The sequence below is a fragment of the Saprolegnia parasitica genome (genome assembly GCF_000151545.1).
Source record: "Saprolegnia parasitica CBS 223.65 unplaced genomic scaffold supercont2.4, whole genome shotgun sequence".
NCBI classification, from domain to species: Eukaryota; Oomycota; class Saprolegniomycetes; order Saprolegniales; family Saprolegniaceae; genus Saprolegnia; species Saprolegnia parasitica.
Genome location: NW_012156398.1, coordinates 772242 through 796316, shown reverse-complemented (window position 1 = coordinate 796316; position 24075 = coordinate 772242). Strand labels below are relative to the sequence as shown.

The following is a 24075-nucleotide window of genomic DNA, read 5'->3' as shown; positions in this document are numbered from 1 at the left end:
GCACTGTTTTCATCCAGTGTTTCCAGCAAACACTGCACAGCCTCCGGATAAGGCGATGGCTGGGCGACCATCCGGATAGCGTACGGGTCAGTATCCGACGCTCTGCCACCATGAACGCACCGAGCCGCAGCGACGCGTACCTCCTCCCGGACGGCGCGCAAAAGGTCACGTACGAGAAGGACACGCGCATCAACAACGCCGGGCAGTTTACCATCTTGCGCGAAGACCACACGATCGCGAACCTCGTGCGCATGCAGCTGCTGCGCGACCCGAACGTGATGTTCGCCGGCTACATGCACCCGCACCCGCTTATCAACGACATCAAGGTGCGCATCCAGACCAACAACCAGAGCTCGCCCATCGAGGCCCTCGGCAACTGCCTCGACGACCTCTCGACCGAGTTTGAAGAGCTCGCGCAGCGCTTTCGCCGCCTCTCGACCAAGGACCAAGGCGGGTTTAGCTAGACGCCTTGCATTATGCATCAACACGATGACGATGACCGCGCTTTTGGCCCACGCATGATGCGTCGCGTCCAAGCCGCGAGGAGTGGGAGCCCGAGGTATCGCATCGTCCATCTTTGTTGCGTCTTAGCGAATGAGCTGCGCCCGCTGGTCGTTGATGATGGCTTCGCATTTCGTCAAGCGGACCTGTGCCAAGTGGAGCTCGTCACGCAGCGCGTCGATCATCTCGTCTTTCTTGGCGACCGTCGCGCGGACGCGCGTGTGCAGCTTCTCCAAAAGGTCGTCCTACAAGCCAATATCGCGCCGGCCTCCTGCACCGCCAACGACGACGTCGACGTACGTGGTTGGTCTTGAGATCCTGCAGCTGACGACCGTACTTGGACTCGACCTATATACGCATTCGTGACGCAATCCTTTCGAGCTAACGCGCGCACCGCGTCGAGCTTGGCATGGAGATCGTCCACGACAGCGGAGAGGCGCTGGCGCTCGGCCTCGGCTGCGTCGCGGGCTTGGCCGAGCTGGTGCGCGCGGTGGGCCTCGTCTTGGCTGAATCGCCCGCGTTCCTGCCGTACATCCAATGCATTTTTGTGCACTCGGGCGGCGACAGGGTATTACCTCGTCGAGGAGGTGCTGGAGGCGTGCGATGCGCTCGTGTGCGGTCTGTAGTCCCGTCGCTTGCTCGTGGAACTTGGTCTTGAGGGTGTCGCGGTCGCTCTCGAGCTTGGCGCACTTGTCAAACAGATCGCGATTCTTGTCCATCCAAGCGACTTCCATGTCGGTGGCCGCGCGCAGTTTTTTTTCATACTCCTACATGGTGTCACCGAAGATATCCTCCCATCCAAGGTGGATCTACTTTGGTCTCGGTCTCAAATTGCAGCATTAAACGCTTCTCGGCCGCCTCGACCTTGCGCTGCGTTTCGGCCTGGAGCTTGTCGAGAATGAGTTCGATCTTGGCGTCCCGGGCCGCGACCATCTCTTGCTCCAGCCGCCGCTTCTCCAGTTCAAACTCGCTGCGGAGCGTGGCGTGCATGCTTTTCTGCATCGCATCCAAGTCCGCTTGATACTTGTCCCGTAGATGGGCAGCGTCGGCGTCGTAGCGCTTGGCCATCTACCGCCCTTTACAGCATCTCGGAAAACGCGACGCACCGACCTCGTCCTTCTCTCTCTGAAGCTGCAGGACGTCGTACTCGATGCGCTGACGCTCCATCGCGCGCGTCTCGTCGAGCTCCTTGGCGTGCACGAGCTTGAGCTGCCGCACCTCGGCGACCATCTCGTCGCGGGCCTTCTCCGCCTCCTCTTGCAGTCGTCGGCGCTGGGCGCTCAGCTGCTGCTGGAGCTCCGCGTCGGCCGCGTCGAGGCGAAACATGAGCTTGCTTCGCTCCTTCTCGCGCGCCTCGATGAGCTTCTTATCCGTCGCGTCGCGCTCCCGTCGCATGTACTCGTCCTTCTCTTTCTCAAATTGAAGCTGGAGCTTGCGCTTCTCTTCCTACATATCCGATGATGCATAGTAAGAGGGGGTGGAGTGAGATAAGGAACGAACGGCGGCCGCGTCCTGGGCTTTCTGGATGGTCTCTCTGCACTTGGTCATGATGGCTTGCACGTCAGGCTCCAAGGCCTTGATGGTCGATTTCTTGATCTCGTCCGTCTTCTTCGCCATCTAAAGGATGTCATGCATGGACGATCTTCATGATGCGGCGGATGGAACGCACCCACTGGTCGCGCCGCGTCTTCTCCGTCGCGGCCCAGCGGTCTTTGGCGTCCTTCATGTGGCGCTCAAAGCCAGCAGTCTCGGAAGCGAGTCGTGTCTCGAGCTTGCGAAGCTCCGTCGCGAGCGCCTCGCACTTGGCCGCCAGCTCGCTCTACGCCGCAACGTGGCATTCCCATGTCGCCAGCATACGACTACCTTGTCGGCGACGAGCGTTTGTTCAAAGTCCAAGTGCTTCTCAATGTCCTTCTCGGCTAACACTTGCTGCTCCTTCAGAAGTGTCTACACGTGCTACGATGCCAGCTTCTTATTCGTGACGATAGCAACGGACCTTGAACTTGGCGTCGGCTGCGTCGAGCTTGGCAGTATACTTGGCCTTGTCCGTTCGACGCGCGGCTTGGAGCAAAGCGATCGTCTGCGTCTTGTCCTGCATCGCAGGTTACAGTACGTGGAAGACGACGGATTCGCATGATGTCGTGTACCTGGAGCTCCATATTGAGCGTCACGAGCTTCTCTTTGATGTCGTTGTAGTAGACGTTCGAGTCATTGGACGACCGGCCCGACGACGACGACGAGAACGGTGGGCCGCGGTGGTTGCTCAGCAGTGGACTACTACTGCTCAAGGGTGTGCGCTGCAGTTGCTGCACCGACTTGACTTCAACTTCGTCGAGGAAATCATAGATGCTGTGCTTGCTGTCCGGCGCAGTCGAGTAGTGGGGTGGCGGCGTCGTGGCCGGGTCGTCCAGTACGAGCTCGTCGAGCGTCGTCTCTGCATGGTTGTTGCCGTACCCGTCGTCGTCCATCCCGGTGTCGTTCCATAAAAACGCCGAAACACCAACAAAAACGTAAAAAACGTCGCCCCGTTGTACTATCAACTTGATACGTAGATACGAAACTAGGCAAAGTCGGCCACGAGCGACAGATGGTCGCTCGACACGTGCCTACACCCTTGTGATTGAGCCCACGAGGTGGCATCGAAGAGCACGCACTGGGTCGGGAGGCCGCGGATGCGCTTGAAAAAGGCGGCGTGGTCCGGCATCTCCACGACGCCCGTGCATTGGAGCGTCGGCGCCGAAAACCAAATGTAGTCGACCGAGCCCTACACACATCGATCGACGACCAATCCAGTGGATGCGACGATCCATGTCGTACAAAGAAGCGCTCGTGGAACGTCGTCACGAGCGGCTCGCCCGTCGTGAGCTCCGTCGGCCGTTGCGCATACGCACTCGCAAGGGCAAACTACGTCAGGGTCACACGCAGGCGCTCCGTGCATCCGACAAACCGGGTGGGACACGGTGCCACCAATGGCCTTGTTGAACTTGGACGGCGGCGACCGCTTCGTGGGACCACGGCGCGTCGGGTCAAAGCGCCCTGCGGCCGTGCCAGCACCGTGGTGCCGCGCCTCGTCCTCAGTCTCCACGTGACGCCGCTCATGAAAGAACGAGCCCTACTTGCTACGTCAACGACCAGCGATCGTCGTGCCATCTCGTACGCTCGGAGAGACTTGGCACGAAAGGTCGGGCGGCTGAAGGCGGTCGCAGTTGAGCGCACCGGTCGAAAACAGCGCGTAGAGCGGACTGCATGGCGTAAAGTTAAAGTCGCCGCAGAGCAAAAGACGATCCGAAGCATGCGACGCTTGCAGCGCCGCGAGCGTCTCAAAGAGCAGTTGGCACTGCGCCAGCTTGACGTCGCCGCGCTAGTCGTGCCATGGTCAGAGCCAAAGACGCCATAAGGTTCGTACGCGCGGGTTGAAAAGGATGTGCGTCGTCGCGGCAATCAGGACGGCGCCGTCACCGATGGACCGCAACACGAGCGCCAGCGCCACGTTGTCGCGGTCGAGCACGTCGTGGCCCGGTACCTTGTACTCGATGCCAACCGTCTCGAGAATCTCAAACGTCGAGGCTTTGACAAAGATGGCGCAGCCGTCCAGCGTCGTTTCGCCCGTCCTAGTACGCGTGCGCGTCCTATGCACAGGTCGACGTGGGCGCTACGGTACCGCTGCTTGGCGCGGCCAATGTAGCCGTGCTAGAGAGATACGCTGGCCGCCGAGGTCGTCGAGAAGGGACCGCTACCTGTGCGAGCTCGGGCTCAAAGTAGTCGGTGAAATGATCCACTTCTTGGAGACAGATAATGTCGGCCTGCCACGTCAACATCTCGCGCAAGAGCCGCGTCCGGCGAAAGGCCCAGCTACGAAGAGGATGAATCGCGCAGGCACCATGTCGCCAACGCACCTAAACTTGTAGGCGTCGTACGGGCGGGCGTGCTGCTGACTCTCGGCCGCAAGGTAGTCTACGCATAGCGTGCTGAGGCAAGAGCACACAGGCAAGTCGGACCAGCGAGAACGTTGAAGCAAACGACGCGAAAGCCACCGGTCGCGGGCGGGTCGCTGTACGCGCTGTATGGGCGCGGGTACATGGGGATCGCCGACAGCACGTCGACGCTAATCGGATGGCGAGGCGCATTGCCACGGCCGCCCCGCCCGCCACGACCACCACGCTCGCCGCCGCCGCCAGAAGTGCGACCGCCACGACCACGTCGGCCGCCGCCGCGCTCGGCACTGCGAGGACGCTCAGTTGCTTGGCCGTCACGGCGCGAGCGCGATCGGGACCGATTCCTCGTTGTCGTGCGGGGCGGGGCACCTGGCGGGCCGCCGCTGGTGGTTGTATCCGGTTCCATTGCAAAGTACACCACCAATCATTGGCCAGCATCTGACCAACCTTGAAGTTGCACCGGTCGCGTGCCTTCACGGGTCGAGTGCCATCATGCACGAGGGCTCTGGACCCGCCGCCGTGCGAGATGCACCACTCGGCGTAGGCGGATGCGCTTTGCGATGGCACGGCTGCGTGTGGCTCTCTGCACCGTCTTTGGATGGCAGTTGCTTGCGAACTTGTAGCAGCTCCGGCGTCGCACGGGTGGCAGTTGCCACTGCCGAATTGGCTCCAGAGTGCATCGCCTTTGCTTGCGCTCCTTTGGCCACAATCTATGCTTATGGTCGTCGGCGGAGCATGCCACTCAATATCCTCCTCGAGGGCCTAAAAATCAGGCCAGACACGGAAACGGTCGTCGTCATGAAGCGACCGCGGCTTACCAAGGGCGTGCTCTGCCTCGTCGTCTTGCCCATGGTTGACGCCTGTAAGTGCCCTGCGCTGTCTCGCATGTGCGCATCCTCGTGACGTAGCCAACTGGGCCGAAATCAGCGGCACCAAGCAGACCAACGCGGCGATCGAGCCGGGCACTCCATGGACGCGGCGCTGGGGCCATGCGGCAATTTCGCAGCTCTTTTCGGCGGCCGAGACCGCGGCAGGAAAGCTCAGCCGCATCTACATCCTCGGTGGCGACGACCGCATGCAGTTGGCGACGATGGACAAGGACTTCCGCGCGTACCCGGGCGGCGGTTCGTTCCGGAACGATGTGTGGGCCACAACCGGCATTGGTACCTCAATACCTCGATCGAGAGATGTTGATTCGTACCCTAGTCTGGAACTCGTCGATCAACATCTTGACGTTCAACCAGTGGGGCGAGCCCGCGCCGCAGATCGTGGCCGAGCTCACTTGGAGCCAAACGAACGCGGGCAAGCTCCCGCCGCCAGGCGTTCTCTACAGTGACTGGATTGCGTGCTTGAGTGCGCCGTGGAACCCGTACCCGCCGAGTGGCTGCGACGATCCGACGACCGCGCCCGGCGAGTACATTGCCGACGCGATGTTTTCACCGCGGCGCAACTTTGCCGCCCTCGCCTTCAACAACCATTTGTATGTGTTTGGCGGCCGTGCGCGGGAGCTCCTGCCGGTGCCGATCGCCGACACGATTGGCATGGCGCCGCGCGCCGAGCGCTGGATGGAGTATGCGATCCTCAAAAACGACGTCTGGAAGAGCCACGATGCAGGTTGCACTTTCTAAATTCCCCTTGCTTCCAACCTCGAATGCGACGACGACGATCATGGATGTCTTGTAGGCGTCTCGTGGTCGCTGGCGACGATCGGGTGCGCGATGCCAACGGCGCTCGAGACGTACAAGGCGGGCGCGCAATCGTTCCAGTGCACGACCCAGAAAGACTGTTTTGGCGACAGCAAGTGCAATTTCGATCCGGTCACGCTCACAGGCACGTGCGTCTGCAACATGTGGTCGCCGCGCGAGTACCATACGGTGGTCGCGCACTTTGGCACGTTGTTCCTTGCGGGCGGCTACACGTCGGTGCAAAGGAACCTCTGCGGGCCCGAGATCGCCAAGCGGCCGCTCGGCCACGAGTTTGCGTGTGGCGGCGACTATCGACAATTCATGAACGACGTATGGATGTCGCCGGACGGCCAGCGCTGGGTGCAGCTGACGCCGAGCGCGGCGTGGAGCGGCCGCGGCGAACACGCCATGGCCGGGTGGCAAGGCAGTCTCTGGATCTTTGGCGGCCGCGACCGCGACGCGAGCAGTCCAACCCTCCAAGGCTTGCGCAACGACGTGTGGCGCAGCGTCGATGGCATCAACTGGGTCCTCGATACGCTCCACGCCGAGTGGTCGCCACGCGCGAAACTGAGTGTTGTCCCCGTCCATGCGCCGAACGAGAGCTACCTCATCGCCATGTTTGGAGAAAACGACAATGAGTTCCTTGGCGACGTCTGGACGCGCGCAGCGAACGCGTCGCGCTGGTCGCTCGACTTTGGACCGAGCACGGAGCACGCACTGTACGTGACGCCGCAAAGCTCGGTGGCCTTGCTCCAAGGCATGGCGCCAACCGATGTCCGCACGCTCGAAGCGGCTGCGATTCGTGTCATCGCCGACCTCACGGACCTCGCTCCGAGCACGGTGATCCAACTGCGCACGGTACACAACGTGCCCATTTGCGACTACATTGCAGTCGCCAGACTCGTCGTCAAGCAATGCACGTACGGTGTCCTCGTCAAAATCGCTCGCAACTTGTCGGTAGGATCGCGCCCGTGGGCTACGACGGCGCCGAGTGGACCGACGTGAGTGTGCTCCAAGGCGCGAACGCGGTCGCCAACGCCGACGCCTCGGCGGCAGCGGCGGCCGCCGCCGCGGACAGCGTCTGGGACGGCTGCTCGCACCAAGGCACGCCTATCTTTGACTGGATCACGGGACTCTACAAGTGGCCCGACGTGGGCAGCGTGCCGCAGGTAATACCGTGCCCATGGCCGTTGACGCGATATGACGACGAATGGGATATGGGTGTAGGTGGACACTAAGGACCCGTTTCCGAACGTCCAAGCGTCGGTGTGCCGGTGGACCCCGACGCCACGCTCGTCGCACGCGTCGACCGTGCACAATGGCACTGTGTACGTCTTTGGCGGCAAGGTCGACAACCAGCTCTTTGAAAACGACGCGTGGTACCGAGGTACAGGCTTCGCTCCCGCGCTGCGTTTGGTTAAATGTCGGACTTGTCGTTAGATCCAACGCTACCGACGTCGTTCTTTACGCTCACGCCCGAGTCGTCGACGTCGCAGACGATCTTTCAGTTTCGAAGCGCCAAGGCCGGCACGATCTTCCAGTACCATGTGATCGACCTCGTCGAGATGCTCGTGGTACGTCTATTACCTGGATTCGCAGTCGTCTTAGAGGCGGCGTGTACAGGTGCGGAATTGGACCGACTGCCTCGGCGAAATCGACGTGGCCTCGTGGCTCGACGGCGGCTACCACCGCATTCGGCTCCGCGCGATCGACGCGGCTGGCAACGTCGAGTCGCGCTTCGAGGCGGGTCGGAATCTGTACGACTGGACGTACGTGCCCGCGCTGCCGTGGAACCTCATCATTGGCATGATTGCGCTCTGCGTCGTGCTGCTCGCGGGCCTCTTCCTCGAGTGGCGTCGCCGGCGCAAGCAGGCGGCCATGGAGCGCTACGCGATGAAGCGCATGCGCCGCAAGATGCGCGGCGACAAGAAGGGCGGCAACAAGGACGTCAACTGGCGTGCCACGTACGACGAGGCCAAAGACGGGCAAAAAAAGAAGAAAAAAAAGAAGGAAAAATCCAAGCCGGACAAAAAAGGCGCCAAACCCGACAAGGAGAAAAAAGCCAGTGCCGCCAAGAAGAGCAAGAAATCGGACACCGGCAAGGAAAAGCCCAAGAAGGATGTCGGCAAGGAAAACACCAAAGAGGCTGTCGGCAAGGAGAAAAAGAAGAAAAAGAAGCCCTCGGACGCAACCGCCAAGGTGGCGCCGGTCGCCAAGAAGAAAGCAAAGCCGGATTCTGGAAAAAAGAAGGCGGAGAAAGCCGCCAAGAAAAAGAAAAAACCACCTAATATAGCCGACATACAATCGTCCAGTATACAATCTAGAAGCCGCCACCAAGCCCTACCCCGCGGCGCCACGTCAGAAGGATTCGATTTTTTTAAAGCAAAAGATCGTCTTGGGGATTGTATACGACCACAAAAAAACACGCGCGGCGAAAAAAAAGAGGCAACCGTCGAACCGGCGCGAAGTCGGTCCGATTCGAGAACCAGCCAATTTCAGCCAATGGAAACGCCGAGCACCCCTTGCCGCGCGCGCGGATTGGCTACCGCCAAGAATGCAGGTAGGGCTCGGGGTCGCCTCTCTTGAAGTTTGTATGGCGCCGGCAACGGACCGGCCGCCGAATCACAGGCGACAGCAATCGCCAACTCGGCCGCGTTGCAGGCGCGGGGACCGGCGCGCGTCCGCGGCCGACGCCTTCGACGACCCCCCCTACGCGCTCCCAGGGTCAAGGCCAGGGCGCCAAGACATGCGAACGTAGCCCCTGCTCTGCGCTACAAGCGGGTACCCACCTGTATGGAGGTCGCGTCGTGCTCGTTGCGTCCGAAGCGCGTGCGCGCAGGCGGCGCGACGTGCGGCGACTGCCCATACTGTGGCCGAGTCATGACCGGGTGGGCGCCAATCGTTGCGCTTTTGTGTAGGGGCGGGGGTCCACCCCGTAGGGTTCGGGGTGGCAACGCAGGGCATTTGTAGTGTTTTTTCTATGGGTCCGGGGGGAGGTCCGTCTTGTATTCAAAATGGGAGGTCCGCCCGCGACGTTTTGGGTTTTCGGGGTCGTTTTGTCAGAACGTTCATTTTCGTATTTGTTTGTTCCATGTATTAGGCCGCCATGGACGACGACCGACGCATGACCTTGCCGACGGCCGACGCGGGCGCCGGCGAGATGAACACAACGAACATGACCATGAACATGACGACGACAACGATGGAGGACGACCGGCCTGGGAGCATCCCGCTGACGTCGAGCACGATGGCGCTGTCCCGGCAGCTGCTGCCGACCGAGGTGTGCACGCTCTGTCCCGTCCTCATTGGCACCTACACGGTCGACGAGAACGGCGCCGCGCTCTGGACGGGTCGCTGGGCGATGCTCGAGGCCGAGTATGCGAATGGCATCACGTCGCTCTTTGAGATGAAGTCGAAGAAGGGCCATGTGACCTTGGACGGCCACGGCGACAACGTGACGGACGAAGACGAGAACCGCGCGTCGCCGTCGCCGGCATTGGACGAGCCGCCGAAAGATACGGTCGTCATGGAGCGGTCGTTCGATGGTTTCTTCCAGATCCAGACGTTGAAGGGCAAACCCAACACGGTGCCCGAGAAGGACGTGGTGCTCTCGTTCTACAAGTGCAGCGTCGACCATGCGTACCTCGTGCGCGGCAACGGCGAGAACCGGTTCGGCGCCTTTACGCTGCAAGGCGTGCTCGACGACGCGACCAAGGTCATGCGCCTCTACAAGGCCTACAAGCCGAAAGATAAGACGCCTGTCGCCAAGCGCACGCGCCCCAAGCCCGCGCCTGCGTCTGTCACGAAAGCGCCAGCGTTGAAGAAGCAGAAGAAGGCGCTGCCAGGCTCGACGCCCATGTCCGAATACAACTCGTCGGCGCCCGGCACGCCGGACGTTGAACTCACGCACGTGATCGTGCCCCACACCAAGCTCTCGTCGGTGATTTCGATCTCGTCGGGCAACTCGTCTCCGCTCATCTCGTCGCGGAATCGGTCGGAGCGAAAGCGCGTGATCCCTGCCCATCTGCGAGACGATGCTGGCGTCGACCGCGACCGCGCGCCCGTCATGCGCAAGTGCCTCAGCACGTTGAAGACGCTCATGGGCAACCCGAAGGCGCTGCCCTTTCTCGTGCCTGTCGACCCCGTCGCGCTCGGCATCCCCGACTACTTCAACGTGATCAAGGACCCGATGGACCTTGGCACGATCCGGTCCAACTTTGAGTACGGCGTGTACGCCGAGCCCGAGTACTTTGCGAGCCACGTCCGGCTCGTCTTCAAGAACGCGATGCTGTACAACGCGCCGCACACGCAGGTGTACGTCTTTGCGCAGAAGCTGCTCGAAGACTTTGAGAAAAAGTACAAGAGCATGCTCAAGAACGAGTCGGCGGCCGCCAAGTCGCGCAAGCACGGCAACACGTCGGACGGCGAAGGCTCGGTCGACAGCAACCGCGCCAAGAAGTCGAAGCGGGCGTCGCTCACCAAGAACCAAGAGATCCAGTCGCTCAAGCAAGAAATTGAGAAGATGAAGGTGATTGTGCAAGAGATGGCCTCGGGCAAGGGCACGCCGCCGCTCGGCACGCCGATTGGCGGCAACCCGATCAAGACGAGCAAGCCACGGTGCGTTGCAGGTTGATACAGGCTTCGGTGGCTCATGGCAATCGTCGATAGACCGTTCAAGATGCAAGACATGACGGAAGAGTACCTCTCGCGACCCATGACGGCGACCGAGAAGCACAAGCTAACGGCCGACCTCAAGGAGCTTCCCGAAGACAAGCTCTCGCGCGTGCTGCAGATCATCTCGGAGACGGTGCCCTTGCACACAATCACGCAGGGCGACGACGAGGTCGAGCTCGACATCAACATGTTTGATACGCGCTGCCTCCGCATGATTGAAGGCTACGTCCGGGTACGCACACCATCTATGGCCGCCATGCACAGTGCGCTCATGACAGTTTGTAGGAACAAAACATTGCCAAGAAGCGCAAGCGCCCAGCCAAGCGACCCAGCGTCAAGGGTGCCTCGGAGAGTCGCTTGCAGTACGCCAAGGAAGTCGCCGAGTCGGTCAAGTCGCGCCACGAACAGCTCAAGAGCCAACTCGCTGCCATTGAGGGCGAGACGTATGTGCCGCCGCAAGAAGTTGTTGCGGCGCCGGTGCCGGTCCCGACGATTGAACACAGCTCGTCGGGCAGCTCGTCGGACAGCTCGAGCTCGTCGGGTATGTCGATCACGCGATATAGTGCTCTGGCTCATGTGCGTGCGTGTAGACGACGATTCGGACAGCAGCGACTCGGACACGGAGCGGCCTTTGCAAAAGGTCTCTAGCTACCACTTCTAGATCCGCGTGGCCCTCCTGGATGATTTACCTGTTGTGTGGTTAGTCGCCTCCACTTGTAAGTGCCTCTGCTCTGACCTCCTCTGCGGAGATTAGCAGCACCGTGGGTAAGCATGGCACTCATATGTGTGGTAGGTTAATCTGTGTGTGCAGTGGAGGGCGATACCGAGCCATTGAAGGTCGAGAATCACTGCGCGTGGACCAAGCTGGCGTCGATGGACGCACGGGGCTGTTGCCGATCCAGTCGAACGAGCACGCGTCGAGCTCGCTCTGGCTCAAGGCCCAAGCCGAAGAACAACAGAAGCTCCAGAAGGAACAACGCAAGGACTCGCAGTCGTTTGCTGACGACATTGCGCAACAGGTTGGTGCTCTCTAGGTATGAGGATGCTCATGCTGCTGTCTCTAGAAACAAAAGGAGATGGAAACACGCATGAGGGAGATGGAACGGGAACGGGAAGAAGCAGAGCGGAAGAAGGCCGAGGAAGCGGCGGCCGAGATTGCAGCGCGGGAAGCGCGGCTGCGGGAGCAAGAGAAGGCGCTGGCGAGCCAGCGGGCACAGGAGAGGGAGAAGCTGCAGCGGGACATTGTGGTCGATCTCGCACCGGACACGCAGTTCCGCGAAGACGTGGCGCAGTTTGGGACGGCCTCTTTCTTTTGACCGAGTAGTTTAGAGAAACATTATTTAATACCACACACCTCGACCACAACTCGTCTACTCGTTACAGGCTTATTTCTTCTTGTGGACAATGTTGTACAGCACGACCGACGCCGAGACGCAGCCAACAGCACCGATGATGCCGTCGTGCAGCTTCTTGCCGAGGATGCGCTCGGGCAGCCGGACGCCGGCCGTGTTGCTCGACACGATGAGGTCGCACGTCGACTTGAGCAGCGTCAGCATCTTCTTCCAGCGCGCGCTCTGGACCGCGTCGATCTCGGCGAGCAGAGCTTGCGCGTCGTCGGGCGTCAGCGACTACGTTGAGCATCCTCTTTTATCTCGCAAGGAACGCGAGGCGTCGTACGTTGTCGGCCTTTTTGGCGGCGAGCGTGTTGTGCAGGTCCGTCTCTTTGTCCGTTTCCTGCCAGCATACGGAATCGTCAGCAGCCAGAGGCGACGACATAGGGATGCACCTTTTGGAGCGCTTCGTACGCGAGGACAAAGCCGGCGACGTTGGCGCAGAACCTACGCATCGCGTTGTCGCCCGCGGGTGGGCCGCCGTCGGTCGTACCAAAAGTAGCCGCCGCGCTTCATAGCCTCGGCGGCGTCGACGTTGAGCACCTTGTTGGCGCCAAAGAACGCTGCATTGTCAAAGAGAAAGAAGGTGCACTAGAAGAAGAGTCATGAGCGAGCGACCGTCATGACACCGAGTACGTACCATGCCCACGTCCTGGACGAGCTGCAGGTTGCGCTGGTACGGTGCGACGGCCTACTCGAGACCGCATCATCGTCATCATCCTCGTGAGCCGCGCACCAGTCCCAGTACCTTGTTGTGGAGGGTCGCCGAGATCTTGTTGCCGTAGTTGAACGACTTGCCGACGCGGAAGGCCTTGCGCGCCGACTGCGTGGCCTTGAAGAGCGCCGTGAGCTGCTGCCCGAGCACGCTCTTGGGGTCGGCGGCGAGGATGTAGTAGGCGAGCGCCCGCGTCGAGTACTGCGTGAGCTTGGTGAGCTTGTCGCGGCCCTCGAGGTCGTTGCTGAGCGCTAAGAGGGTGTCGGCCATGGTTTTGGTTTGTGTTGTTGACACGACAACGAAATTCTTGTGGCGACTTTGCCGTTCCCGTGCAACTTCAAGCTGCGCGGATTGGCCAAAAGTCGAATGCATGGACCAATCATACGCTCGCCCGACCAGATCTGGTATCTTATTTGAGGAGCGATAAGAAAAAGGGCGATGAGGAACGTGTGTCATTCATCAACTTGCGATCGTCTTGCATTCGATGCTGCGAGCGAGTGTGGGGCGCCTGCGCGGGTTCGCCGACGCCAAGCCGCCGACGCTCATGTCGGACGTCCATGGCACGGTGCATGGCAAGAAGGCGTGGCGCAACCAGCCGCTCTTTCGCCGCGAAGGCGACAAGAAGTTTCGGTCCGGCGCCGAAGCCGCCGTCATGCTGTACGTCGTGCTACATGGGTGCTCAGGACAACACAGATGGTGGTGCGCGTAGGTACGAAGAGGCCACGCGGCGCGATCCGTACCAGACCGAGTACGTGGCGATCCTCGTCGTCCATGCGAACACCGAGCCATCGGCGCTACGCGTAGGTTCTTGGACGCCGTCCAGAGCTTTGTGCACTCGGTGACGCCCGTCTTGGACCGGTACCCCAAGTACGCGTGGGTCATGAAGCAGCTCATGGAGCCCGAGCGCGTCATCCAGGTAGAGAAGCCATCGAGGCATCCTGTTGTGGCATTGAACCTCCTGCCTAGTTTCGCGTGCCCTGGATCGACGACCAGGGCAGTCGCCGCGTCAACCGCGGGTTCCGCGTCCAGTTTTCCAGCTGCTGCGGTAGCGTGCACCGCTGCACTCGCCGGCTCGATAGACGCCTATACGTCTGTAGGACCGTACATTGGTGGGCTGCGCTTCCACGGCGACTGCCGCCACGGGACGGTCAAGTTTCTCGCGTTTGAAAACGTCTTTCGCAACGCCGTGTACGGCCCGTTCGGCGCCGCGGCCGGCGGTGCGGACTTTAGCCCACTCGACAAGAGCGAGGCCGAGATCATGCGCTTCTGCCAAAGCTACATGACGGAGCTCGCCAACTACATTGGTCCCGCCTCGGACATTCCGACGGGCGGCGTCAACGTCGGGCCCAAGGAGATGGGCTACATGTTTGGCCAGTACAAGCGCCTGCGACAAATGCACCCCGCGGTACCCACCACCTTTTGTCGTACGTATGCTGCATCGCAATATAGGGCGTCGACGGTGTCCTCGGTGGCCACTCGTTCCCGCAGGTCACCGGCTATGGCATTGCGCACTTTGCCAAGATCCTCGTCGAAGACGCCAAGCAGTCGCTGGTCGGGAAACGCTGCCTCATTTCGGGCTCGGGCACGGTCGCGCTGCACACGGCCGAGAAGCTCCTCGATCTGGGCGCGATTCCCATCGGCTTTAGCGACGTCTGGGGCCACGTGATCGAGCCCGATGGTATGGGCGTCATGTGTGCACAATACATTATTGTCTGACGAACCCATGTAGGATTCTCCAAGGCGCAGCTGCAGACGCTCAAGGACATCAAGTCGGAGCACACGGCGCGCCTCGGCGGCTACATCATGACGTCGACCAGCGCCAAGTTCGACCTGCCATAACAACCAAGCATGGTCTGCTGATACTATGGGTGTAGGTACTACCCGTCGGAAGAGACGTCGTTCTGGGACCACCCGTGCGACTTTGCATTTCCATGCGCGATGCAGCACGACATCAACGGTGGGCTCCAAATCGACGATGGCCGGATACCATCAGGCGACCTGTAGATGTGTCGGCCAAGAAGCTCGTCAAGAACGGCTGCAAGGGCGTCTTTGAAGGAGCGCACTTGCCGTGCACGCCCGAGGTAGTACTACTCGACGCCATTGGCGTTGTCGGCTCTGAAAAAGGACACGTTGTCTGCGCAGGCCATCAAGACGTTTCAGCAGCACAACGTGCTCTTTGCGCCGTGCAAGGCCACCAACGGCGCCGCGGTGCGTCATCATCATGTTCGCCAAGAGCCTCCTCCTATGAACGGTGTGCACTAGCTGGCGCTGCATCTCAAGGGCGTCGCGGGACGAAGCGACTTGTCGCTGCACGACGTCGACGCGATCGCGCAAGGTCCATCTTTCTTGATATCTTGATATCTTGATACGATATGCATGGACCTGCGCGTAGAGTGCATGCAAAAGGTCTTCACGTCCGTTTCGGCGACCGCGGTCGAGTTCAACTGCGTGGGCAACTGGCACACGGCGACCAACATCACTGGCTTCCTCAAAGTCGCGCAGGCCATGTTCCGCCAAGGCGTCGTCTAAGGCATCGTTGTCGTCGTCCGACCCGTTGTGGCGCAAACCCTAACCACAACAATGGACCCATGCCGCATATCCCACGCAGCAGCAGCAGTATACCAGTAGCGCACGATCTGGAGCGGTGACAGCACCCACACGCGCTCTTGCCACCGTCCGTAGAGGCCAACCAACGTCGAGTGGGCAAGCGCCGTCTGCAGCGGGAGACTGCCGGCGCGCAGTCGTGCCGCGTCCACACCAGCAAGTCGGTCCAGCTACGACATGCCACCATGAGGCCGCATCGCACGCACGCAGCGGACTACCACGTAGGCGTCGTCAGTGTTGAAGCGGGCGGCCGTGGCCAAGAGAAAGCGCGCAACTCCGAGGTTGCCGAGGACGAGCTCGTGGTAGAGGCTGCTTTGCACCAGCGCAAAGCTGTGCGTTGGCCATACGACGCAGCTCCAGCGCACGAGATGCCCGAGCCACGTCATCGTCGTCGACGATGTCGATGAGGATGCGATGGCCCGCGCCATGTACTCGCGTCCTTGGTCGCTCGAGTCGCGCATACTGAGCAGGAGGAGGCTGTACGCATAGAGCGCGACACCAGGCGGCTGGCGCGCGCGCACCAGCGGCTCGTAGAGCACTTGCGCCGCCATAAAGTCGAGCTAGGATCACTCTTTATGGAGACGTGCTGCTCGGATCTACCTCGATGAAATGGACCCGTAGAGCGCGGTGCAACGGCGAGGCATCCAGTGCCGCGAGTGCCGCGCGCGCCACCGAGTCCTTCCAGTGCCACAAGCAACCGCATCGAATCAAGAGCCAGCGCCGCATCGCACGCTATGCACAGTCCTTTGCTATCTACCGAACCACCTTGCGTGGTCGCACCTGCAACCGTCGAGCAAACGGCTCGATCGCGATTGTCCACGCCTCAACTCGCTGCTGTCGACTCGCCGTGGCGCGCAGTAGCGGCCCGAGCGCAGTGGGGAGCACCCAGTACGCCCGCGCCCGCAGACGGTTGTACCTACACGCGTCACAATGTGCTGTCGTTGGGGCATGAACCCTACCAATAGAGGCGCGGGCCATCCACGAAAACCACGTCATCGGACGAAAGCCGCATGCATCGCCACTCGTCACCGAGCTCGAGGACGCAGTCGGCGCGCTGCTGTAGCCGGCGCGTTGGTCCGTCACGACGCGGCATCGCAGCGCGAAACGCCGCGTAGTTCTAGTGCAGCAGGGCGCGGAAGATGCACGTACGATAGCAAAGTACCTCGGTAATGCAAGGATCCTTGGGCGCCAACGTCTGGGCTTGTGCATAGCACGTCTCGGCGCGGCCGCCGTCGTCGTAAATGTGGTCCAACACGAGCGCCAAGTGCAGCCATGCGGTCGCATCGTTCGGGTCGTGCAAGACTGCGTAGTGAAAGAAGGCGTGCAGCGCCAGCGAGAAGAAGCGAGAGTCGTTGGTTGCGGCTTTGGCATTCGCAATGCGCTTCTTGGCGTCTGCGAGCGTGTGGCGCCAAGGCGCTTGGCACGTTGCGAGCAGAAAGATCGCGTAGGCGCACGATAGCACCGGGTGGGCGCTCACACGTAGTGCGTCCCGGTACAGCGCCTTGGTGACGCGGCCATTGCGCTGCCAATCGCGTCAAGACGACGGCGTCCCATGCGTTAGAACGTACCTGGAACGTATGCACGTGCAGCGTGTAGTTGATGACCGCAGCCGCACGCGTGGGCTCGGCCTTGTACTTGGCCTCGACCGTTGCATGGTACTTGAGCGCCTGCACGAGATAGTAGAAGGACGTCGTGACGACGGGTCGCACGTAGCGGCGGCAGAAGCGCTAGAACGTGCCACGTCATGCAAATCATATCAAGTCGATACAATTCGACCTGTAACCGCCGCGCCATCGCATGCTGCAGTGCCAGCGACGTGGGTATGTGCGACCGGTGCGCCGACGCTGGCATGGTCCAGTATGTCAAGTTCGACGTCGCATCATACCTAGCGACGTGCGTCGACCGCGCTGTCCACAAGTTCATACATACCAATAGAGCTGCAAGCACTCGTGCAGCGCCGTCGGGTCCAAGTACAGCGACCACGACGGGCAGTGCAAAACGGTCGATAGCCGCAGCGAGTGCTGGAGTGCATGCCGTGGGGGCCCGCCGCGGGGATGCCAGCCGCCGTCGCGCGATTCGACGAGGTGTCGAACATAATGCTACGCAAGCGCTCGCTCAGTACCGGAAGGCGGGGCGCGGAGCGTACGTGCAACGACCACGGAACGCCGCGCTGATGCAAGAGCCAGCGATAGGTGGCAGCCACGACATGGTGCGGGCCCCTTCCGTACTCGCACAAGAGCAGCGCACAAGGTAGCGCTGTCTCGGGGTGCACCCGGAGGGCGGGCGCGTAATACGCGCGCCACGCCGCCTGTAGCACCTCTTGAGTAGCGTCGAGCTCGGCGGCGCGCACGAGAAGGTCTCGTGCCCGCTGTGGGACCTAGTTCATCCACATCTGTCTTCCGCACCATCGTTCGGGCCACACCTCGACGCTCTGCGTATCGCACTGCAGGAGGCAGAGAGCGAGGCCGTAGAGCACTAGTGGTTCCTCTGGTCTCTCGAGCAAGATCGCTTCCAAGCTCTTCTGCGCCTCCGGAGCGTTGCCGAGAAAGCTTTGAACGTAGAGCGCGCGCTCCAGCGGCGCCAAGGCGTCGGCCCGTCGCGCCAGGTCTCTGGCCAGTGCCACGGTGGTGCGTAGGCACGGTGCAAAGCGGCGGGCGACAAGGTCATAGATACACGTTCGACGTCGCCACCAGCGCTAAGAAAGGCTTGTCGCTGCTCGCTCGCAAGGATATCTTACCGCTACGCGCGCCGCTGCCGCCATGCGCCGAGGTGTCGACACATCCCAGCGCTCGGCGTCAAACGAAGCTTGGAGCGCGGTGGGGAGTCGCCAAATGGCTTGTCCCGTTGCATTGTGCACGAAGAAGCTCAGTCTGTGCGCGTCTGGAGAATGAATTTCGAGCCGCTTCACACGGGTCGTCGAGAGGACGAGGTGCGCCTGCGACTGCACAGCTGCAGACGGTCCGGCGTAGCGCAGCTTGTGGCCATCGCGCGCCAACAGTTGGTGCAGCCACTACGCACACCGATAGATTCGACGCCGCTCGCTTGTCGACCACGTACCTCATACCGAGGCGACGAGGTTGGGGTCGTCGTGAGCTCGATATCGAGCGCTCTACTAAAGAGCTTATACGCTCCCCGTACGTCCTTGGTAACGTGGTAGCTTAAAACACCAGCGGCAACGAGTGCGTCGACATGGCATGGGTCGCACACCAAGTGCCACGCGAGCGCGCGCCAGAGCGTGGACTGGTGTAGTGGTGCTATTCCGGCTGCTTGAAGCGACTGGAAAATGCGTACTGCCCGTGGTAGAAAAAGCGTGCGCGTCGCGAGGATCGATCCCATTGCTGAGAGTAGCTGCAGCTCCGCACCACCGGGCGACCGCAGTTGAGCAGTCTCGAGGTGCGACTGCCATTCCAACTACACGGCAATTGTCAGTGGGCTCGTTGATACGAGCCAACACAAACGAGTGGGTGGGACCAGCAGCGGCTGACAAGCTGTAGCACATCGTCGTGATTGTCCTTGAGGTCCGTGGCGGGTCGTCGAAGAGAAACCATGTCTCGGTACAAGTGCGTCGCCATCGTGTGGGTGCCAATGACATGCTGCTTGGCCCAGCGCTACGCAAAAACATGACGACCTGGGGAAAAGGACAGGGTTACTTGGAGGCGCGTAGCAAGCTCGTGAAGCGTGCAAGCGGCGATTGGAGCGCGGTAGAGTAGACGCCTTGGTGCCACGAGAACACGGCGCGCAATACAATCCCACCTACGCGATCACGCTCATGACAACGGTTCTCGGCAGTTTTGGCTACCAATAGAAAGAAGCCTCGGCTCCAAGCACGCGCCGTCGCTCTACATGTCGTGACCTGAGGTCGAAGATCGTCGCACTTATGTGGTCATTCGCACGCGGCGAGACGATCTGGTATGCAGACGCCAACGCCACGTGCGCCTCGTGCTACCGAGCAGACCACATGTGAGAACCGTTCCAAGAAGCAAGCAAGTACCGCCACCACCAGAGGTGCGAGCGCGGGTGCTTCCGCAAGCGCGCGCCAGTAGTAGCGTAGCGCCATCAACGGCGCACTGTAAATGTACTGATGCACAAGACCCGATACGAAAAGGGCCATGCCGTGGGTCGGGTTGTCGACGGTTGCGAACGCTACGACGTCGCCGATGGGCTGCCACGTCGCCCACGTCGGATCGAGCGTCGCCGCCGTCGTTAGCAAGGCGCGGGCGGCGTCGCAGCGATGCAACTCGAGTGCCAACGCGAGTCCTGCACAGCGCAACTGCAGAGGGTCGCATGCCGTCGTCTCGGTTCCGTACGACTGCAGAAGCTGCTCCATCGACGTAAAAGTGTTCCAAATGCCTTTGGCACGGGCGAGACGCGTGGGCGAAGATGTCCACACCAACAAAGGGCTCGCCCACGACCGCCGGTACCACGCTTGTAGCCGCCGCGCTGCGGACTGCCAATGACGCCGACGAACCGACTCGGGCAGATGCCACCGGTAGCGTAGTGTCCTAGCGTTGTACCTACATGGTCGATGAGCATCCCGCCAATATCTATCGGTACATTGGAAAATACCAGAACGCGACGCCGTCAACGTGGCAGCGCATCCACGGGACGACCGAATACCGTGTCGGGCTCAGCGAGACAAGCGTCTTGGCGGCGCAGAACGCATAGGACGGTGACGTGCCTTGCAGTGGCCCTCGCCACCGCCGTGCGTGCAGAAAGTACTGGCGCATCTGTAGCAGCATGTCGTCTCAGCAATCGATTGCAGGCAGGGACGGCGATACCTCGGAAAGAGGGTAAGCGGCGCTACGAAAGGTGGCATCGCAAGTACTGTAGGTGCGCTCGGCCACGTCCAGCCGCGGCGTAAGGTAGTGCAAGCAGAGAGCATAGTTGAGCCAGCACCACCACGCGAGCGGTTGTGCCGTGAGAGCTGCCTGGCTGTGCAGTAGCAGCAGCTCGGCGGCGTCGGCGCGCGACGACAACGTGTGCCAGTGCCGCCGCCATTGTAAAGCCTTCTCGTATTGACGTTGGGCACCGAGAACGAGCACAAGGCCGCCGACAGCAAGTGTGTCGGACGGATCCGCATAGACCGCTGTCACGTAGAGTGTTTGGGCGTCGCGCCAACGAGCCTAGCGTTCATGTTGACCCATGATTCGTCATCGACGAGCTCGTCGATCAACGATGCGCTGGTACCTGCTCAAAGTGCAGCGCTACGGCGTGTCGCAAGGAAGCCGACGCGGGCTGTGGCAAGTGGGCTCGGAGACTACGGTACCGCACGTAGTGCCGGCTCTGCCTCCACGCCCGGCACCAATTCTAGTCCGACCATCCGTTGCAAACTTGATATGTTGATACTACTGTGGACCTGCAGCGTATCGACGGCAAGGCGAAGCTTTTCCCGCGTGATGATATCGTTGATGGCCGCAGCAACGTCGGGCGGCACGTGACGCATCACCGTCACCGCAAACTGTCGCTCCCACACTCGGTGGCCCGTCGGTGCGTGGACCCTAGTGCATATCAACACGTGCGTAAAACCACTTCAATTCCCGAAAATACCAGAAAAAATGCCGACGCAGCCGATTCTGGCCTGGGAGGCGCTCCACGTGGTGCTCCATGCGGTACCAGACGTCGATGCGGGCAATCGCGCGTGTGTGCTGGCTCCAATACAAGCCTCGCGACGGACCTTGGCCTGCGGAGAGTGCCCCGGGCATGCGGTGGCTCTGGAAACGGACATAGACCTACTTGGCGTGAGACCTACCCTGGTTGACCGCGGTACCGCTTGGCTCTGCGCCGTCTCGCTCGGCGTTGACGCAAGGCGCGTAGCGCGGCACAAGAGTTGCTCGGCCACGTCGACGTCGTCACAAAAGAGCTGGCGGTAAAGTCCATAGTAGAGCCACGCAAGACACGAGTGCGGTCGCGTCACGACAGCAAAACGCAGCGACGTCATCTCGAGCATGGACCAATCACTGTGCTGACGTCGCAGCTGCTGCAACTTGAGCGTCCACGCATGCGACGATTTCATTTGTGCAAAGGCATCGAGGAGCAAGGCTGCGTGAATCAGAGGTTCGTTTGGGGTCCTTGTCAAGAGAGTGTGGTAGAGCGCTTTGGCGCGGTCGACATCGTGCTAGGGCAGGTGACCTATCGATACCGTAGTTGTAGACGGCAGCATTGCCTACCAGCACGAATTGAATGTGCAAAGCAGCGGCCAACATGCGTCGATGCGAGTGCCGGTCGTCAATGAACCGAATCTCGGCAAAGGTGTTGGCTTGAAGCGCCGAGACCGCCTCAGTCAACGTCGGGAAGAAGAGGTACCAGTGATGCCTCTTGCGAAGCCAACGCTGGATGATGATGCAAGATGACATTCTACCCCCATCCCGTCGCGTCGTTACCTGTAGCACGGCCGCCGCCGCCTCGAGACGCCGCGTCACCGTCAGTGTTGAGTATGCTGGCACTGCGAGGCCGTCGGCACCGAGCGGCTTGGCGGTCCACCGAGTCGGCACGGGCGTCAGCGCGGGGTATCGCTTTTCAAATGCAGCATAGTTCTACCGACAAAGCCCTTAGGCAAAGACGCTCGTAGACAGACAGCGTACCACCAACAAGAGCATTGGCGATGGCGAGCGAGCCAGCGCCTGCTTGTACACATCAAGCGCACGACCCGGTCGATGGCTGACAAACTCCAAAAAGAGGGCAAAGCTCGCGAGCACGAGCTCGTCCGTCGGTCGCTGCAGGTAGGTCGTCTGGTAAAAGAGGTGCTCGATCGCGTCGACGGCGGGCCGGTCAAGATGTCGACTGTAGCGCTGCAGTTGGAGGTGTGCGCATCGCCGCCAGTGCAGTGCCGTCTCGGTCGCGAGCCAAAAGACGCTGGCGCAGCAGTGCACAAGGGCGGTGTCCGCGAGGCTGCGCTCTTGCGAGAGACAGAGCCGCATTGCATACTCGTACAGCAAGGCCGCGTCTGCCCGCGCCGCGAGCTAGTAGGTTTTGCATGAGACAAGCACGCCATGCGGTGGTCGTACCGGGCCCAGCTGCGTAGCGAGTGCCACGTGTAGCGTCGAGAGATCGTGGACCGCGATCGGCAGGTGCGGTTTTTGGTTGTCAAAGCGCTGCATGTGTACGAGCGCCCGCACGCACTGGCGAAGGTCGTGGTTATACATCTGGTGGCGAAACCAGACCTACGTGACCAGAAACGACAGCACGACCAGAATATACTGTCTTTCTTACTTGCACCACGACGGCGGCGTCGGGGAGCGACAGCCTCACAAGTCGCGCACGCCGAGGGTACACGTAGTACGGCCCGTCACAGACACTCTGGATCGTGTTGCGAATGTGCTGGTACTCGACCATGCTGTGTGTTGGCGTCGAGGACGATGATGGAAAGATTGTCAGTAACTTGGGCGACGACGGTCGCCACCACCCCAAGATGCGGTGGACATACTCATATGTGTTGCGCACCTGCACGCGCACCCACTGGTCGCGAGCGTGCTGCACCGCGCGACGCAGGCCGAGACGGCGCCGGTAGTGGCGTTGGCAGGCGTGCGCCACGAGGCACTTGGCCGCTGCCGTGACGTCGTCGGTCGTCGCGAGTGTGTAGCCAGCCTGCATATTCGTCGCAACCACATAGAGTCGCTCCAGGTACTACCAAAGACAACAATGGTACCGATGGCAACGGCAGAGATAGAGAGATAGAGAAATGACGCACCGCCATCACGTCGGTGATCGACGGCCAATGTTGCACTCTCTGCCACACAAACGAGTCCCTACATAGTCCCATGAACGCCCCGATGTCCGCACGACGCCAAGGACAGACCAGGGGTTGTAAATCCGTAGCGTGACGAGCCCCTTCGTGCGGTGCGCCTCGACAATCATGCGGTATACGGCGGGCGACGCAGGCGGCGCGCCGACCAAAGCGGGGGTAAAGCACCGGACGCCAAAGTAGACCCGCTCACCGCACCGGTATGTCACTGGCTTGACCGAGAGTCGCAGTGTACTGGGCGGCACCAACTGCAGCCGCGGAGCAAGGACGCTCAGCGTCATGGCCATCGACGCCGACGCTGGCAGAGAGAGGTGCTCGTGCAACAACGACGGCGGGAGGTCGAGGATATATACGGCCGACGTGGCAGGGTCGTAGGCCGAGAGGGTTGCTACATTAAGCTGGCGCGCGTCGCGGTGCAAAGACACGAGCATTTTGGTGGGTGGGTGTCCGAGCGTTGAGACGGCGATACCGTGGGTACACCGACGTTCGTGGCGACGCCGGCGAAGACGACGGTCGTGCCAGAACGCGGCTTTCTCAGCGCGCATTTGTCGGTCCCGCTGCACTTGGGCTTCAACGGCTCTACGTCGAAGGCTTCGTCGCACAAAACAGACAAGGACAAGCGCGCATCGCATCTCGAGCTCAGCGTGGCGTCTCGCGTAGAGGGCGGCGAGCAACAGGCGGTACCGACGTCGCTGGATGTAGCCGCGCCAGAGGACTTGAAGGCGTATCGTTCGCCATCGCAGGAGGCGAAACCTAATGCGCCATCAACCTTTCGATCCCACATCGGTGCGATGTACTACTGAGTAAAGGCGCGGTACCCGCGCTGCGT

At 61.1% G+C, this 24075-nt stretch overlaps 8 protein-coding genes across 8 annotated transcripts; 3 read left to right on the top strand and 5 right to left on the bottom strand.

Moving 5' to 3' along the window:
• Nucleotides 1-95: 95 nt before the first annotated feature.
• Nucleotides 96-557, top strand: SPRG_01664 (hypothetical protein). Its single transcript, XM_012340031.1, has one exon. It carries the CDS (start codon nucleotides 111-113, stop codon nucleotides 462-464), a length of 354 nt encoding a protein of 117 aa, XP_012195421.1. The 5' UTR covers nucleotides 96-110; the 3' UTR covers nucleotides 465-557.
• SPRG_01663 (hypothetical protein) lies at nucleotides 546-2990 on the bottom strand. Its single transcript, XM_012340030.1, has 11 exons — nucleotides 2649-2990; nucleotides 2498-2593; nucleotides 2365-2448; nucleotides 2171-2320; nucleotides 2002-2118; nucleotides 1612-1947; nucleotides 1315-1569; nucleotides 1077-1268; nucleotides 896-1024; nucleotides 802-849; nucleotides 546-746 (listed from the first exon to the last, which is right to left on the bottom strand). Exons 1-11 carry the CDS (start codon nucleotides 2967-2969, stop codon nucleotides 588-590), a joined length of 1887 nt encoding a protein of 628 aa, XP_012195420.1. The 5' UTR covers nucleotides 2970-2990; the 3' UTR covers nucleotides 546-587.
• A 71-nt stretch (nucleotides 2991-3061) lies between these two features.
• SPRG_01662 (hypothetical protein) lies at nucleotides 3062-4679 on the bottom strand (the record flags this gene model as incomplete). The annotated part of the gene is made up of 10 exons (XM_012340029.1): nucleotides 4500-4679; nucleotides 4398-4455; nucleotides 4239-4353; nucleotides 4163-4191; nucleotides 3908-4112; nucleotides 3659-3862; nucleotides 3449-3613; nucleotides 3319-3405; nucleotides 3156-3265; nucleotides 3062-3107 (listed from the first exon to the last, which is right to left on the bottom strand). The coding sequence occupies exons 1-10, from the start codon at nucleotides 4579-4581 to the stop codon at nucleotides 3062-3064; spliced, it is 1101 nt and encodes a 366-aa protein (XP_012195419.1). The 5' UTR covers nucleotides 4582-4679.
• Nucleotides 4680-5171: 492 nt separating this feature from the next.
• Nucleotides 5172-12111, top strand: SPRG_01661 (hypothetical protein; the record flags this gene model as incomplete). Its single annotated transcript, XM_012340028.1, has 14 exons — nucleotides 5172-5298; nucleotides 5345-5599; nucleotides 5643-6050; nucleotides 6120-7041; nucleotides 7083-7290; nucleotides 7349-7508; nucleotides 7562-7695; nucleotides 7745-8329; nucleotides 9222-10738; nucleotides 10790-11027; nucleotides 11081-11336; nucleotides 11386-11435; nucleotides 11500-11814; nucleotides 11860-12111. 14 exons carry the CDS (start codon nucleotides 5172-5174, stop codon nucleotides 12109-12111), a joined length of 5427 nt encoding a protein of 1808 aa, XP_012195418.1.
• On the bottom strand, nucleotides 12079-13207 carry SPRG_01660 (hypothetical protein). Its single transcript, XM_012340027.1, has 6 exons — nucleotides 12935-13207; nucleotides 12827-12877; nucleotides 12680-12777; nucleotides 12582-12633; nucleotides 12473-12529; nucleotides 12079-12423 (listed from the first exon to the last, which is right to left on the bottom strand). The coding sequence occupies exons 1-6, from the start codon at nucleotides 13169-13171 to the stop codon at nucleotides 12181-12183; spliced, it is 738 nt and encodes a 245-aa protein (XP_012195417.1). The 5' UTR covers nucleotides 13172-13207; the 3' UTR covers nucleotides 12079-12180.
• A 136-nt stretch (nucleotides 13208-13343) lies between these two features.
• On the top strand, nucleotides 13344-15516 carry SPRG_01659 (hypothetical protein). Its single transcript, XM_012340026.1, has 12 exons — nucleotides 13344-13558; nucleotides 13611-13649; nucleotides 13706-13817; nucleotides 13868-13946; nucleotides 13999-14306; nucleotides 14351-14579; nucleotides 14631-14724; nucleotides 14776-14858; nucleotides 14906-14982; nucleotides 15044-15109; nucleotides 15164-15236; nucleotides 15294-15516. Exons 1-12 carry the CDS (start codon nucleotides 13386-13388, stop codon nucleotides 15428-15430), a joined length of 1470 nt encoding a protein of 489 aa, XP_012195416.1. The 5' UTR covers nucleotides 13344-13385; the 3' UTR covers nucleotides 15431-15516.
• Nucleotides 15517-18759: 3243 nt separating this feature from the next.
• On the bottom strand, nucleotides 18760-19097 carry SPRG_19356 (hypothetical protein; the record flags this gene model as incomplete). The annotated part of the gene is made up of 2 exons (XM_012340370.1): nucleotides 18760-18916; nucleotides 18964-19097. 2 exons carry the CDS (start codon nucleotides 19095-19097, stop codon nucleotides 18760-18762), a joined length of 291 nt encoding a protein of 96 aa, XP_012195760.1.
• A 1612-nt stretch (nucleotides 19098-20709) lies between these two features.
• On the bottom strand, nucleotides 20710-23677 carry SPRG_01658 (hypothetical protein; the record flags this gene model as incomplete). Its single annotated transcript, XM_012340025.1, has 11 exons — nucleotides 20710-20762; nucleotides 20855-21003; nucleotides 21053-21234; nucleotides 21273-21620; nucleotides 21673-21834; nucleotides 21886-22038; nucleotides 22087-22464; nucleotides 22510-22665; nucleotides 22715-23128; nucleotides 23193-23250; nucleotides 23301-23677. The coding sequence occupies 11 exons, from the start codon at nucleotides 23675-23677 to the stop codon at nucleotides 20710-20712; spliced, it is 2430 nt and encodes an 809-aa protein (XP_012195415.1).
• Nucleotides 23678-24075: the final 398 nt, after the last annotated feature.

Excerpts from the sequence above, each read along its gene's own strand:
- SPRG_01664 (XM_012340031.1), top strand. The coding sequence starts at position 111 with ATGAACGCACCGAGCCGCAGCGACGCGTACCTCCTCCCGGACGGCGCG.
- SPRG_01663 (XM_012340030.1), bottom strand. The coding sequence starts at position 2,969 with ATGGACGACGACGGGTACGGCAACAACCATGCAGAGACGACGCTCGAC. Across the intron at positions 1,025-1,076 it reads TCCAGCACCTCCTCGACGAG|GAACGCGGGCGATTCAGCCA; the intron begins GTAATACCCTGT and ends GATGTACGGCAG. Across the intron at positions 850-895 it reads TCCATGCCAAGCTCGACGCG|GTCGAGTCCAAGTACGGTCG; the intron begins GTGCGCGCGTTA and ends ATGCGTATATAG.
- SPRG_01660 (XM_012340027.1), bottom strand. The coding sequence starts at position 13,171 with ATGGCCGACACCCTCTTAGCGCTCAGCAACGACCTCGAGGGCCGCGAC. Across the intron at positions 12,778-12,826 it reads TCGTCCAGGACGTGGGCATG|TGCACCTTCTTTCTCTTTGA; the intron begins GTACGTACTCGG and ends CTCTTCTTCTAG. Across the intron at positions 12,530-12,581 it reads CGTACGAAGCGCTCCAAAAG|GAAACGGACAAAGAGACGGA; the intron begins GTGCATCCCTAT and ends GTATGCTGGCAG.
- SPRG_01659 (XM_012340026.1), top strand. The coding sequence starts at position 13,386 with ATGCTGCGAGCGAGTGTGGGGCGCCTGCGCGGGTTCGCCGACGCCAAG. Across the intron at positions 13,818-13,867 it reads AGCCCGAGCGCGTCATCCAG|TTTCGCGTGCCCTGGATCGA; the intron begins GTAGAGAAGCCA and ends CCTCCTGCCTAG. Across the intron at positions 14,580-14,630 it reads CCACGTGATCGAGCCCGATG|GATTCTCCAAGGCGCAGCTG; the intron begins GTATGGGCGTCA and ends GAACCCATGTAG.